Source organism: Rutidosis leptorrhynchoides, chromosome 1, assembly GCF_046630445.1.
Source record: "Rutidosis leptorrhynchoides isolate AG116_Rl617_1_P2 chromosome 1, CSIRO_AGI_Rlap_v1, whole genome shotgun sequence".
Lineage (NCBI taxonomy): Eukaryota > Viridiplantae > Streptophyta > Magnoliopsida > Asterales > Asteraceae > Rutidosis > Rutidosis leptorrhynchoides.
In genome coordinates this window covers 721,869,235-721,885,247 of record NC_092333.1, presented here as the reverse complement: position 1 = coordinate 721,885,247, position 16,013 = coordinate 721,869,235, and the positions used below count along the sequence as shown (strand labels likewise).

General features: G+C 33.7%; 1 protein-coding gene across 1 annotated transcript; it reads right to left on the bottom strand.

Annotated features, from left to right (window-relative positions):
- Positions 1–13,659: 13,659 nt before the first annotated feature.
- On the bottom strand, positions 13,660–15,763 carry LOC139854823 (transcription factor HHO2-like). Its single transcript, XM_071844107.1, has 6 exons — positions 15,559–15,763; positions 15,143–15,328; positions 14,793–15,014; positions 14,480–14,556; positions 14,191–14,375; positions 13,660–13,741 (listed from the first exon to the last, which is right to left on the bottom strand). Exons 1-6 carry the CDS (start codon positions 15,761–15,763, stop codon positions 13,660–13,662), a joined length of 957 nt encoding a protein of 318 aa, XP_071700208.1.
- Positions 15,764–16,013: the final 250 nt, after the last annotated feature.

The window sequence follows — 16,013 nt, the reverse complement described above, 5'->3', positions numbered from 1 at the left end:
CCCTTTGATGATGTTACAACACGCTGTCTTATCAACAGCCATAACGGTTATGTTGCACAAGACCAAGGATGGGAAGTAGTCCTAGTAAAACCAGAATGCATGACTTGTTTCTGGACGTATGAATTACGTGTCTTTATTGCCTTTGCTGAACGACTTGTGTACTAGCTAGAATTGTCTTCACAACTATCTTGTATCAAAGTTATTGTGTGCTATATTTCATGCTTTATGTAAAATAAGCGGTATTGTAAGTTTGTAAAATATTGTATAAAAGTTTGAACGCGAAATATTATTATAATCAGTTTTTCATATAGAATTGTAGTAGTTGAATTGTATATTAGCTACTAAGTATGAACTTAACGGGTAGGTACTACCCGAATTCAAACTTATAAAACGCTAATATGAAGAAAAAGCTTTTATAAATGAGTTCATATTATGCTACGAAATACTATTAACTACTCTTAATATTCTGTTTGATTAACTTGTTCCATTTAACTATTTTGAAGGAAATGGCACCGACTACTCGACACACCGTGAATATGAATGAAGAGGAATTCCGTACTTTTCTAGCTTCAAACATAGCCGCAGTACAGGCTGCGCTACATACCAACAATAACCTTGGATCTAGCAGTACAGGAAATCGTGTAGGATGCACCTACAAAGAATTCACTGCCTGCAAACCTTTGGAATTTGATGGAACCGAAGGACCGATCGGATTGAAACGGTGGACCGAGAAGGTTGAATCGGTGTTTGCCATAAGTAAGTGTACTGAAGAGGACAAAGTGAAGTACGCTACGCATACCTTCACAGGTTCTGCGTTAACATGGTGGAATACCTATCTAGAGCAAGTGGGACAAGATGATGCGTACGCACTACCGTGGTCAGCATTCAAGCACTTGATGAACGAGAAGTACCGTCCCAGAACCGAGGTCAATAAGCTCAAGACAGAACTTAGAGGGTTACGAACCCAAGGATTTGATATTACCACGTACGAAAGACGATTCACAGAATTGTGCCTATTGTGTCCGGGAGCATTCGAAGATGAGGAAGAGAAGATCGACGCGTTTGTGAAAGGATTACCGGAAAGAATCCAAGAAGATATAAGTTCACACGAGCCCGCCTCCATACAACAGGCATGTAGAATGGCTCACAAACTAGTGAACCAGATTGAAGAAAGAATTAAAGAACAGACTACTGAAGAGGCCAATGTGAAGCAAGTCAAAAGAAAGTGGGAGGAAAACGGTGATAAGAATCACCAATACAACAACAACAGCAATTACAACAATAATCGCAACAATTATCCCAACAATCGCAACATCAATCGCAACTACAACAAACGGCCCAACAACAACAACAACAACAACAACAGCAACTACAACAATCATCCCAACAACAATAATAACCGCAACAACAACAACAATCAGAAGCAACTATGCCAAAGGTGTGAAAAGAATCACTCGGGGTTCTGCACCAAATTTTGCAACAAGTGTAAAAGAAATGGTCATAGCGCGGCGAAGTGTGAGGTCTACGGACCAGGGGTTAATAGAATGAAAGGAACAAATGGTGTCGGAACGAGTAATGGCGGAGCAAGTAGTGTCGGAGCAAGTTATGCCAATGTAGTTTGTTATAAATGTGGAAAACCAGGCCACATTATTAGAAATTGCCCGAGCCAGGAGAACACGAATGGACAAGGCCGTGGAAGAGTTTTCAATATTAATGCGGTAGAGGCACAGGAAGACCCGGAGCTTGTTACGGGTACGTTTCTTATTGACAATAAATCTGCTTACGTTTTATTTGATTCGGGTGCGGATAGAAGCTATATGAGTAGAGATTTTTGTGCTAAATTAAGTTGTCCATTGACGCCTTTGGATAGTAAATTTTTACTCGAATTAGCAAATGGTAAATTAATTTCAGCAGATAATATATGTCGGAATCGAGAAATTAAACTGGTTAGCGAAACATTTAAGATTGATTTGATACCAGTAGAGTTAGGGAGTTTTGATGTGATAATCGGTATGGACTGGTTGAAAGAAGTGAAAGCGGAGATCGTTTGTTACAAAAATGCAATTCGCATTATACGAGAAAAAGGAAAACCCTTAATGGTGTACGGAGAAAAGGGCAACACGAAGCTACATCTTATTAGTAATTTGAAGGCACAAAAACTAATAAGAAAAGGTTGTTATGCTGTTCTAGCACACATCGAGAAAGTACAAACTGAAGAAAAGAGCATCAATGATGTTCCCATTGCAAAAGAATTTCCCGATGTATTTCCGAAAGAATTACCGGGATTACCCCCACATCAATCCGTTGAATTTCAAATAGATCTTGTACCAGGAGCTGCACCAATAGCTCGTGCTCCTTACAGACTCGCACCCAGCGAGATGAAAGAACTGCAAAGCCAATTACAAGAACTTTTAGAGCGTGGTTTCATTCGACCAAGCACATCACCGTGGGGAGCTCCTGTTTTATTTGTCAAGAAGAAAGATGGTACATTCAGGTTGTGTATCGACTACCGAGAGTTGAACAAACTTACCATCAAGAACCGCTACCCACTACCGAGAATCGACGACTTATTTGATCAACTACAAGGCTCGTCTGTTTATTCAAAGATTGACTTACGTTCCGGGTATCATCAAATGCGGGTGAAAGAAGATGATATTCCAAAGACTGCTTTCAGAACACGTTACGGTCATTACGAGTTTATGGTCATGCCGTTTGGTTTAACTAATGCACCAGCTGTGTTCATGGACCTTATGAACCGAGTGTGTGGACCATACCTTGACAAGTTTGTCATTGTTTTCATTGATGACATACTTATTTACTCAAAGAATGACCAAGAACACGGTGAACATTTGAGAAAGGTGTTAGAAGTATTGAGGAAGGAAGAATTGTACGCTAAGTTTTCAAAGTGTGCATTTTGGTTGGAAGAAGTTCAATTCCTCGGTCACATAGTGAACAAAGAAGGTATTAAGGTGGATCCGGCAAAGATAGAAACTGTTGAAAAGTGGGAAACCCCGAAAACTCCGAAACACATACGCCAGTTTTTAGGACTAGCTGGTTACTACAGAAGGTTCATCCAAGACTTTTCCAGAATAGCAAAACCCTTGACTGCATTAACGCATAAAGGGAAGAAATTTGAATGGAATGATGAACAAGAGAAAGCGTTTCAGTTATTGAAGAAAAAGCTAACTACGGCACCTATATTGTCATTGCCCGAAGGGAATGATGATTTTGTGATTTATTGTGACGCATCAAAGCAAGGTCTCGGTTGTGTATTAATGCAACGAACGAAGGTGATTGCTTATGCGTCTAGACAATTGAAGATTCACGAACAAAATTATACGACGCATGATTTGGAATTAGGCGCGGTTGTTTTTGCATTAAAGACTTGGAGGCACTACTTATATGGGGTCAAAAGTATTATATATACCGACCACAAAAGTCTTCAACACATATTTAATCAGAAACAACTGAATATGAGGCAGCGTAGGTGGATTGAATTATTGAATGATTACGATTTTGAGATTCGTTACCACCCGGGGAAGGCAAATGTGGTAGCCGATGCCTTGAGCAGGAAGGATAGAGAACCCATTCGAGTAAAATCTATGAATATAATGATTCATAATAACATTACTACTCAAATAAAGGAGGCGCAACAAGGAGTTTTAAAAGAGGAAAATTTAAAGGATGAAATACCCAAAGGATCGGAGAAGCATCTTAATATTCGGGAAGACGGAACCCGGTATAGGGCTGAAAGGATTTGGGTACCAAAATTTGGAGATATGAGAGAAATGGTACTTAGAGAAGCTCATAAAACCAGATACTCAATACATCCTGGAACGGGGAAGATGTACAAGGATCTCAAGAAACATTTTTGGTGGCCGGGTATGAAAGCCGATGTTGCTAAATACGTAGGAGAATGTTTGACGTGTTCTAAGGTCAAAGCTGAGCATCAGAAACCATCAGGTCTACTTCAACAACCCGAAATCCCGGAATGGAAATGGGAAAACATTACTATGGATTTCATCACTAAATTGCCAAGGACTGCAAGTGGTTTTGATACTATTTGGGTAATAGTTGATCGTCTCACCAAATCAGCACACTTCCTACCAATAAGAGAAGATGACAAGATGGAGAAGTTAGCACGACTGTATTTGAAGGAAGTCGTCTCCAGACATGGAATACCAATCTCTATTATCTCTGATAGGGATGGCAGATTTATTTCAAGATTCTGGCAGACATTACAGCAAGCATTAGGAACTCGTCTAGACATGAGTACTGCCTATCATCCACAAACTGATGGGCAGAGCGAAAGGACGATACAAACGCTTGAAGACATGCTACGAGCATGTGTTATTGATTTCGGAAACAGTTGGGATCGACATCTACCGTTAGCAGAATTTTCCTACAACAACAGCTACCATTCAAGCATTGAGATGGCGCCGTTTGAAGCACTTTATGGTAGAAAGTGCAGGTCTCCGATTTGTTGGAGTGAAGTGGGGGATAGACAGATTACGGGTCCGGAGATTATACAAGAAACTACCGAGAAGATCATCCAAATTCAACAACGGTTGAAAACCGCCCAAAGTCGACAAAAGAGCTACGCTGACATTAAAAGAAAAGATATAGAATTTGAAATTGGAGAGATGGTCATGCTTAAAGTTGCACCTTGGAAAGGCGTTGTTCGATTTGGTAAACGAGGGAAATTAAATCCAAGGTATATTGGACCATTCAAGATTATTGATCGTGTCGGACCAGTAGCTTACCGACTTGAGTTACCTCAACAACTCGCGGCTGTACATAACACTTTCCACGTCTCGAATTTGAAGAAATGTTTTGCTAAAGAAGATCTCACTATTCCGTTAGATGAAATCCAAATCAACGAAAAACTTCAATTCATCGAAGAACCCGTCGAAATAATGGATCGTGAGGTTAAAAGACTTAAGCAAAACAAGATACCAATTGTTAAGGTTCGATGGAATGCTCGTAGAGGACCCGAGTTCACCTGGGAGCATGAAGATCAGATGAAGAAGAAATACCCGCATCTATTTCCAGAAGATTCGTCAACACCTTCAACAGCTTAAAATTTCGGGACGAAATTTATTTAACGGGTAGGTACTGTAGTGACCCGAACTTTTCCATGTTTATATATATTAATTGAGATTGATATTTACATGATTAAATGTTTCCAACATGTTAAGCAATCAAACTTGTTAAGACTTGATTAATTGAAATAGGTTTCATATAGACAATTGACCACCCAAGTTGACCGGTGATTCACGAACGTTAAAACTTGTAAAAAAACTATATGATGACATATATATGGTTATATATATAGTTAACATGATATTATGATAAGTAAACATATCATTAATTATATTAACAATGAACTACATATGTAAAAACAAGACTACTAACTTAATGATTTTGAAACGAGACATATATGTAACGTTTATCGTTGTAACGACATTTAATGTATATATATCATATTAAGAGATATTCGTACATCATAATATCATGATAATATAATAATTTAAAATCTCTTTTGTTATTATAAACATTGGGTTAACAACATTTAACAAGATCGTTAACCTAAAGGTTTCAAAACAACACTTACATGTAACGACTAACGATGACTTAACGACTCAGTTAAAATGTATATACATGTAGTGTTTTAATATGTATTTATACACTTTTGAAAGACTTCAATACACTTATCAAAATACTTCTACTTAACAAAAATGCTTACAATTACATTCTCGTTCAGTTTCATCAACAATTCTACTCGTATGCACCCGTATTCGTACTCGTACAATACACAGCTTTTAGATGTATGTACTATTGGTATATACACTCCAATGATCAGCTCTTAGCAGCCCATGTGAGTCACCTAACACATGTGGGAACCATCATTTGGCAACTAGCATGAAATATCTCATAAGATTACAAAAATATGAGTAATCATTCATGACTTATTTACATGAAAACAAAATTACATATCCTTTATATCTAATCCATACACCAACGACCAAAAACACCTACAAACACTTTAATTCTTCAATTTTCTTCATCTAATTGAACTCTCTCAAGTTCTATCTTCAAGTTCTAAGTGTTCTTCATAAATTCCAAAAGTTCTAGTTTCATAAAATCAAGAATACTTTCAAGTTTGCTAGCTCACTTCCAATCTTGTAAGGTGATCATCCAACCTCAAGAAATCTTTGTTTCTTACAGTAGGTTATCATTCTAATACAAGGTAATAATCATATTCAAACTTTGGTTCAATTTCTATAACTATAACAATCTTATTTCAAGTGATGATCTTACTTGAACTTGTTTTCGTGTCATGATTTTGCTTCAAGAACTTTGAGCCATCCAAGGATCCATTGAAGCTAGATCCATTTTTCTCTTTTCCAGTAGGTTCATCCAAGGAACTTAAGGTAGTAATGATGTTCATAACATCATTCGATTCATACATATAAAGCTATCTTATTCGAAGGTTTAAACTTGTAATCACTAGAACATAGTTTAGTTAATTCTAAACTTGTTCGCAAACAAAAGTTAATCCTTCTAACTTGACTTTTAAAATCAACTAAACACATGTTCTATATCTATATGATATGCTAACTTAATGATTTAAAACCTGGAAACACGAAAAACACCGTAAAACCGGATTTACGCCGTCGTAGTAACACCGCGGGCTGTTTTGGGTTAGTTAATTAAAAACTATGATAAACTTTGATTTAAAAGTTGTTATTCTGAGAAAATGATTTTTATTATGAACATGAAACTATATCCAAAAATTATGGTTAAACTCAAAGTGGAAGTATGTTTTCTAAAATGGTCATCTAGACGTCGTTCTTTCGACTGAAATGACTACCTTTACAAAAACGACTTGTAACTTATTTTTCCGACTAGAAACCTATACTTTTTTTTGTTTAGATTCATAAAATAGAGTTCAATATGAAACCATAGCAATTTGATTCACTCAAAACGGATTTAAAATGAAGAAGTTATGGGTAAAACAAGATTGGATAATTTTTCTCATTTTAGCTACGTGAAAATTGGTAACAAATCTATTCCAACCATAACTTAATCAACTTGTATTATATATTATGTAATCTTGAGATACCATAGACACGTATACAATGTTTCGACCTATCATGTCGACACATCTATATATATTTCGGAACAACCATAGACACTCTATATGTGAATGTTGGAGTTAGCTATACAGGGTTGAGGTTGATTCCAAAATATATATAGTTTGAGTTGTGATCAATACTGAGATACGTATACACTGGGTCGTGGATTGATTCAAGATAATATTTATCGATTTATTTCTGTACATCTAACTGTGGACAACTAGTTATAGGTTACTAACGAGGACAGCTGACTTAATAAACTTAAAACATCAAAATATATTAAAAGTGTTGTAAATATATTTTGAACATACTTTAATATATATGTATATATTGTTATAGGTTCGTGAATCAACAGTGGCCAAGTCTTACTTCCCGACGAAGTAAAAAATCTGTGAAAGTGAGTTATAGTCCCACTTTTAAAATCTAATATTTTTGGGATGAGAATACATGCAGGTTTTATAAATGATTTACAAAATAGACACAAGTACGTGAAACTACATTCTATGGTTGAATTATCGAAATCGAATATGCCCCTTTTTATTAAGTCTGGTAATCTAAGAATTAGGGAACAGACACCCTAATTGACGCGAATCCTAAAGATAGATCTATTGGGCCTAACAAACCCCATCCAAAGTACCGGATGCTTTAGTACTTCGAAATTTATATCATATCCGAAGGGTGTCCCGGAATGATGGGGATATTCTTATATATGCATCTTGTTATTGTCGGTTACCAGGTGTTCACCATATGAATGATTTTTATCTCTATGTATGGGATGTGTATTGAAATATGAAATCTTGTGGTCTATTGTTACGATTTGATATATATAGGTTAAACCTATAACTCACCAACATTTTTGTTGACGTTTTAAGCATGTTTATTCTCAGGTGATTATTAAGAGCTTCCGCTGTCGCATACTTAAATAAGGACAAGATTTGGAGTCCATGCTTGTATGATATTGTGTAAAAACTGCATTCAAGAAACTTATTTTGTTGTAACATATTTGTATTGTAAACCATTATGTAATGGTCGTGTGTAAACAGGATATTTTAGATTATCATTATTTGATAATCTACGTAAAGCTTTTTAAACCTTTATTGATGAAATAAAGGTTATGGTTTGTTTAAAAATGAATGCAGTCTTTGAAAAACGTCTCATATAGAGGTCAAAACCTCGCAACGAAATCAATTAATATGGAACGTTTTTAATCAATAAGAACGGGACATTTCATCCTGTATCATCTCTATCCATCCACTCATCTTGGTTTACGGTTATGATTAGAATAAATAATCTCTAATACTTTAGAGATTACATAATCGCCGTAGAATATTTCTCCAATGAAGTTATGATTCAATACTTCATCGGTTATTGTTGTTGGTACTCCTTGGTATCTATGGTGAGTATGACGTTGATGCTCGTAGGACAGATTGTGAAGTTGAGGTTTGCGATGCGGTTGTTGTTGGTGGTGGTAATGGTACTGTTGGTGTTGTTGTCGGTGGTACTGTTGATGCCGGTGATGCTGCTGGTGCTTGTAACCTTTGCACCATATTCTCCAAAGCCACTACCCGAGCGCGAAGCTTGTTGACTTCTTCTATTAAACCGGGATAATTGTTGACGAGCGGATGAATAAGATTCAGAATTTGAGATAGTATATTATCGTGACGAGATACTCTGGAAATGAGAGAGAAAATGGTGTCTCGAACAGGTTCGCCGGTAAGTGCTTCAGATTCTTCGCCAAGAGGAAAATGTGGTGGATGGAAGGGATCACCTTCTTCTTGTCTCCAATGACTAAGCAGGCTACGAACCCATCCCCAATTCATCTAGAATAGGTGATGGCTGATTGGTTGATCCATTCCAGTTACGCTGTCTTCGGAGTTCAGGTGAATATCCATATCGAAATAGTTGTCGGAGTTTAAGGAATTTGAACTAGATACGGGATCCATCTTGTATAATTAGGGAGATAATTTTTGATATGAAATAGATTATAGAATTTAGTTTGGTACTCTTCAATACATAATTTACATATGTATATATAATACCAAATTCCATAAATCACGGAGGAATTTTATGAAGATGTCAAGCAAAGTTACAGTAACAGATATGCTAAGATATGAATTAGCAGATACGCTAAGATATGAATTTTGTCTATACACTATTCATGCAATCAATGCAGTAAGATGTGTCTAGACTTAAGAATGATAAGCAGGTAATTTCCTAAGAATGATAAGCAGGTAATTTTTGACAAGGAATGATAAGCAAAACTCGATAAAAATAGATACGGTCAGAGTCCAGACTCACAATGCATCTTAACAATTACCAGTTAAACACACTAATGCAAATTCTGGTTCCCTATGACCTTAAACTCTGATACCAACTGTGACGATCCGTCCAAATCCCTTTGGACGAATACATCAATCATCGATCTCACAGTGAGGTACTAACCTCCACATGATACGTTTTATAAACATTGCATTCTTTTGAAAAGGCACACCATAATTGAATATCAAATTCCATGGTTTTTGACGTTTGATGATTTCTACATATAGACAATCACCGTAATTAATAGTTTACAATACTACATCCGTTGATAATGCAGTCAAAATAAGATACATGGTGATGATTTTGTGAATGCAACGTTTTCTCGAATAAAGCATGTATGACTCCATGCACATAACTTATATCACATATAAGCAAACAACGGAAGACTTCTAGGAACCTGAGAATAAACATGCTTAAAAGTGTCAACACAAAGGTTGGTGAGTTCATAGTTTTATTGTTGCGCATAATCTGTATATAAAGGTGGATAACAAGATGTCAGTTGTTTCATCCAGAAACGTTTATCAAATTATTCTACAAGATTGAGCACCCTGGTAACTAAACTTTAACGTTATAATAAGTACCCCTGTTTTAACATACATGCAACCAACATGTACAATACACGCAATCCAACGTGTACTAAACTCAAATAGTATACGTCTGTTTTATAGTTCAGGCTAGGGTTTCTATACCTGGAACAGACGGGGATGTCAAGCCCTATGGATCCATATACCACTATTCGCGCCCACCAGTTCTTATAACCGGCAGTTACTAGTTACCAAAACTAAGGGATTTTCGGTTCAAACTCGGTGTAGAATTTAGTATGTACTTGTATCCATTGCATTTAAAATAAAGTGCATGTATTCTCAGCCCAAAAATATAGATTACAAAAGCAATTAAAAAGGGAGCAAATGAAACTCACCTTAGCAGCACATAAGGTCATTCACCGAAATGTGATCGGAACTCGAAATGCAAAATAACCGTAGATCTCAACCTAGAGAACATATGTTGGTCAATACATGTCTAATAAGCTAGGTCGGGTCATAGTGTATCACAATCCTAATGCTCGAGACCGTCATACAAAAATTAACAAAAGTCATCTCAAAAGTTAACCTGACCCAATATGATCTTTAAATCTATACATGTCTATTAACATAGTATAAGTCTTGATAATTGAACGAATTTATAGTTTATCAAACTCAAAATATTATTTATTTCAGGAGCTATGTTATATTTGAATTATCATGGCAATCGAACATATTTTACTATTTCACATAGTTTTCCAATACTTGTAAAATCAGATTATAGTGTTTTTAAGGCTTTGAAATATGATAAAACAGTCAACTTTGACAATTGTTCAACGAGACGTGCCTTATATAAAAATTCATTTACTCGACTAATAATATTTGGAAATTCAATTTATCAATCTCACAAACAAGTTGTTTAAATATCAATTGTAGATTCAAAAACAAATTTCAATTAATATTAATCATAATTCAGTTGACCATAACTTTCAATCCGTTCCTCGAAAACAACGATTTCTAAATGAAAAGTTATTAATTTTTCGATAGCTTTCCAACGACATGCATATCATATACTTTATATCAGTAGCATATGTATCAAATTCGTGATTCATCATAAACTAGCTAACGACAAAATTAAAGCATACAAGCATGAATAAACATATATACTCGAGCACTAGACATGGATACACTACTAATATAAAAAAATAAGATATGAATGCTCACGTATCAATATTGTGATTCAATATTGCAGGAAAGTACGTAGACGCAACGGAGATGATAAACACTAGGTTTGACTTGCGAACAATACCCACGAACATTACCCATAACCTCTATAGCTATAACCCATAGTTTCCTTAGCTTTATCCAGATCGAAAACCCGTTTTTGAAAATAACTCGCTCATGACCTTGTCGTAGTATTTTATGTATAATAATACTAATAATAATACTCCTAACTATAAGATTAGTAATAATGTTAATCTTAATAATAATAATAATAATAATAATAATAATAATAATAATAATAATAATAATAATAATAATAATAATATAAATATATAGAGAGCAGATAGATGTGTAACACGTCGAACAAACTGGCCTTTTTATAGTGCATTTTTGATTTTGACTGCTCCGCTATCGTGGAGCTTTTGTGCCTTACAGCTCCGCGATCGTGGAGCTCCCTGAGCCAGCTCACACCTGATTTGTTTTCTTGTTTGTCGACATATTATTTTATATTTAATATATATAATTTATATTAATTAATTATATATTATATTATATTCTCGTGCATGGTTGACTTGTAACTTTAGCTCCATTGTCTTGTACGTCGCTCGAATTATGTCCCGGTTCCGATTTCTCGAACGTCCTTTCGTACGCTTAGAAAACGCGTACTTTACGTTTTGCGACGTGTACATTTATCAATAATTAGACTTAATCAATGATAAACTATATTACCCGAAGTATAACTTAATCATTTGAGTGTTTTGGTCATTTGCTTCTATAAATCATCTTTTCGTTACCTATTAAAATATATTTAATAATATCGAAACGTTTTATATTAAAATTACGTTCTTTTAACAAAACATTTTAATAATAAAAATTCTATTATATTGAAAACGTTTTCTTACATTAAATATTATGATAGTTAAATAATTAACTTATCAAGAATCACGAGAAAAAATATTGTAAAGCATGCATTGAAAATTAAGCAGGAATCTCTACTACTTTTGTCTAATTCATGTTATTTGACACTTTGTTCTCACTTGTAGATTACAATACTATTTATTTCGAATATCGTTAAAAAGAAAAGTTTTCTTAAATTACAGTGGACCTCACAACAGAGACCCGTAACAATAACACAATCTATAAGAGATTTGATAAATATCTTTTAATTCCGTAGATGAATATATTAAGCATATATTGAGACAAATACGCTTAATGTAAAGTATTATACATTTAATACTTTGTTAACGTTTTCAAGTTTAATATATATATATATATATATATATATATATATATATATATATATATATATATATATATATATATATATATATATATATATATATATATATATATATATATATATATATATATATATATATATATATATGCACATAAATGTTCGTGAATCGTCGAGGATAGTCAAAAGGGTAATTGAATATATGAACATAGTTCCAAAATTTTCGAGACTCAACATTACAGACTTTGCTTATCTTGTCGAAATCATATAAAGATTAAGTTTAAATTTGGTCGAAAATTTTCGGGTCGTCACACTAGGCCAAATACGCGTTCGTTGCTGCAAGCAAAATGACTGTGCATAACAAAATTACAAAAAACACTAAATTTAACCTATCATACCCGCATAATTTAATTTTTTTTATAATTTAACAAATTAATTAATTAAATACACATAATTTAGTTGTTGTAAAGAATAATTATTTAACAAAAATTAATACGAGTAATAATCGCTATGTACTACGGAGTATCTATATATAGACATTAAAAATCTCCCGATCTTGCAAACAGTTTTGGTTCGGGAGATAAAATTGAGAGTCTTTCATTGGGCATCGTCATCCAAGCTATGTTTTGCACATCAAGCTTATGTTTAGGATTCTAACCCGAAGATTTTGATTTGGAATGCTTAGTCGCTTCTTATGCGATTTTTTGTCGTTATCCAATTATTCATGTACTGTTGCAATATTTATGCTTATGTAATGTATCTTCATCGTATCCTCATTGATTCAATCACCAATTTGATGATTGGTTATTAATATATTGATCTTTTTCGCCAAAAAAAAGAAGAAAAAAAAGTAAATTCTCAATATTTCTATTTAAAACAGTACTCCTTCCGTCCCAAAATAATTGTCCTGTTTTGATTTGAGTCTTTTTTCATCAACTTTGACGTTAAATATCTTTTTCGTGTTATATAATATCGAATGAAAGTTATACCAAATGAAAACAAATTCGAAAATCAATCAATTCATATAAATTTCATCATATATTCTATAGCAAAAAACAAACAAATATTTAAAATCAAAAATTAATAAATTGACTATGAAAAGTCTTACAGGACAATTATTTTGGTACGGGGTGAGTATTAGGAATCTTGTAATTAACTAAAAATAATGAGTTTTTTTAATATTAATCGTAGAGAAGATGAGATATTATAAAGATGATCCCTAATCAACTTTTCGGTCTCCTTTATCAAAAAGCAAACTTACGGTGAAAATGTAAACAGGATCACTGGTCAACTTATTCCAACTAAACACATTAAAAAAAATCAACAGAAATACTCAAAGAACTTTAATCTAATCATCACATGCTTGACTTGTCAAAGTATCCACACCTTTTTACCTACTAAACAGCATCTACTAGCCCATTTAACAATTAGATAGAACCAAGTCCATTCAAACAAAAAGAATGTGTCAAGAATAACTCCAAAAAATAATGACTAATCAGAATCCTTTAATTGTTTGATTAATAATTAATTAAGGTCAAATTATCTTATCTTCATTAATAAGTATTGGCTTCCACATTTTGGATTTTAAAAAAAATCTACACCATAGAAATATATAAATCAATAACTCAAAAAAAAAAAAAAAAAAAAAAAAAAAGTTCAATGAAAGTTAGAATCAAAGCAATTAATCCTGCAAAAGTCTACAATTTAAATTGCAAGTTACATTCATCGTCCTTAACTAACACAATGATGCCAATTGTTCTCACATTTACCGTCTTCTTCATCATACATGCTTTTGGCACCAGTCGGCAAGGGCCCATCAGGAGAACTCGATTGAGAGTCGCTACATTTGGACAACCATAATCGTTCTACCACAACACCGGCACTAGTTTGAGTTGTGCTTGAAGACTGAAGTCTTCGTGAATGAAGCCTGTACTTCTACAATAATATTAATATGACAAAATAAATTAGTTTATTTTGCATTTTTTAAAATGATAATGTGTAAAAATAACTTATACTAAAATTTATGAGAACAAACTAACTTGTAAATGACTCTTCACTTCGTCACTGGTGAGACCATCTACTTGCATTAGCTCTCGAATCTGCTTAGGTGTGGCTACTGCATAAGCGTTTGTACGAATTCTTGATTAAAGTCGCAATCGAGATAAATATTGCACAAATAGTTTGCATGGATCATAGGTTAATAGCATTAATTAATAGCTCTAGCATGCAAAATATGTATGTATATGATCATAAAGAACAACACAATCCAAATCTTGAAACAACCAAAAATTAAAAAAAAAAAAATCAAATGGACACACAGATTAGTGAAAAAAGACATGATCAAGGTCTAACCTTGTGAGCCACCAAGTTGTTGCAGGGCATTGACAAATCGCCTATGCAACTCGGTGGACCAACATCTCCTTTGTTTCCTGGATGCCTGTTGTCGTAATGGTGCATGGACACTGCTGCCGGTTTTTATATTTGATTGAAAATTTGTCGTAGAAAATGGAATCAATCGACCATTACCATTAATCTCGGGGCTAAATATTGTTCTCCTTACATCTTCTTCTTCAGCTTTCTGCAACCAAAGTATATTAGTATTTTTTCATACAATTTATTCCATTTTAATCATATGTACCATTAATTACATTATGTTTATTTGCTGTTTACCTTTTTAATGGGTACAGAATTTGATTTCTGACTAAGATTTTCATTAGCATTCCAAAGATGTGTAGAGCTCAACCAATTCTTCTTATCACCATTTTCTTCATTAATTTCTACTTTTACATCATCACAACTATTCTTGAGTGGCATAAATTCTTCAAGTACCGGTTTGACATTTAATGATTTCTTCAACATCATTAATTCTTCTTTCAAGGCAACAATTGCTGAAAATATTACATAACAAACATCATCAAACTACTATAACTAACATATATTTGATCAGAAACGTAAAACATACTAAAAGTACATTGTGTTCAAGATTGTAATATATACCACATACCCAGTTAACATTAAATTATAAGAAAATCAAAAACCAGTTTTTTAAAATTGTATAAAATCAAAAACCCATATCCAGATAGTACTAAATTACAATAAAAATTATATCTTTACGGACCATCGTTGATGAGGAGCATGGATAGATGCACATCAAGTTGAAGAACTTCCATTTTTCGCTTTTCGGATTCTAATATGTTGACATAATTATCAACTTGTTGTATCTTCTCCCTTACGCTATCCATTTTGGATATATCTTCAAGAAACTGAGTGATTGTTTTCGGGATGAAAATTTGTTTGATATCTAAACTTAGTTGAGGAGACATATTAAACCTCCCCCGAGAATATATTAATTCGATGTTGAATTAATGAATTATTATTGTTGTTTTAAATTTTAAAGAACTTAAAGTGTTTTGATGGTTTGTTTGTATGAATATTATATTATATATTATATATTTAGGGAAAGAATGTAGGAATGAATCTTGAAAGAATGTGAAATGAAAAGGTTTTAAGATTCGTTATGTCTTATATACATCGGCTCCTCGCGTATTTAATGATTTTATATTCTTCTTTATT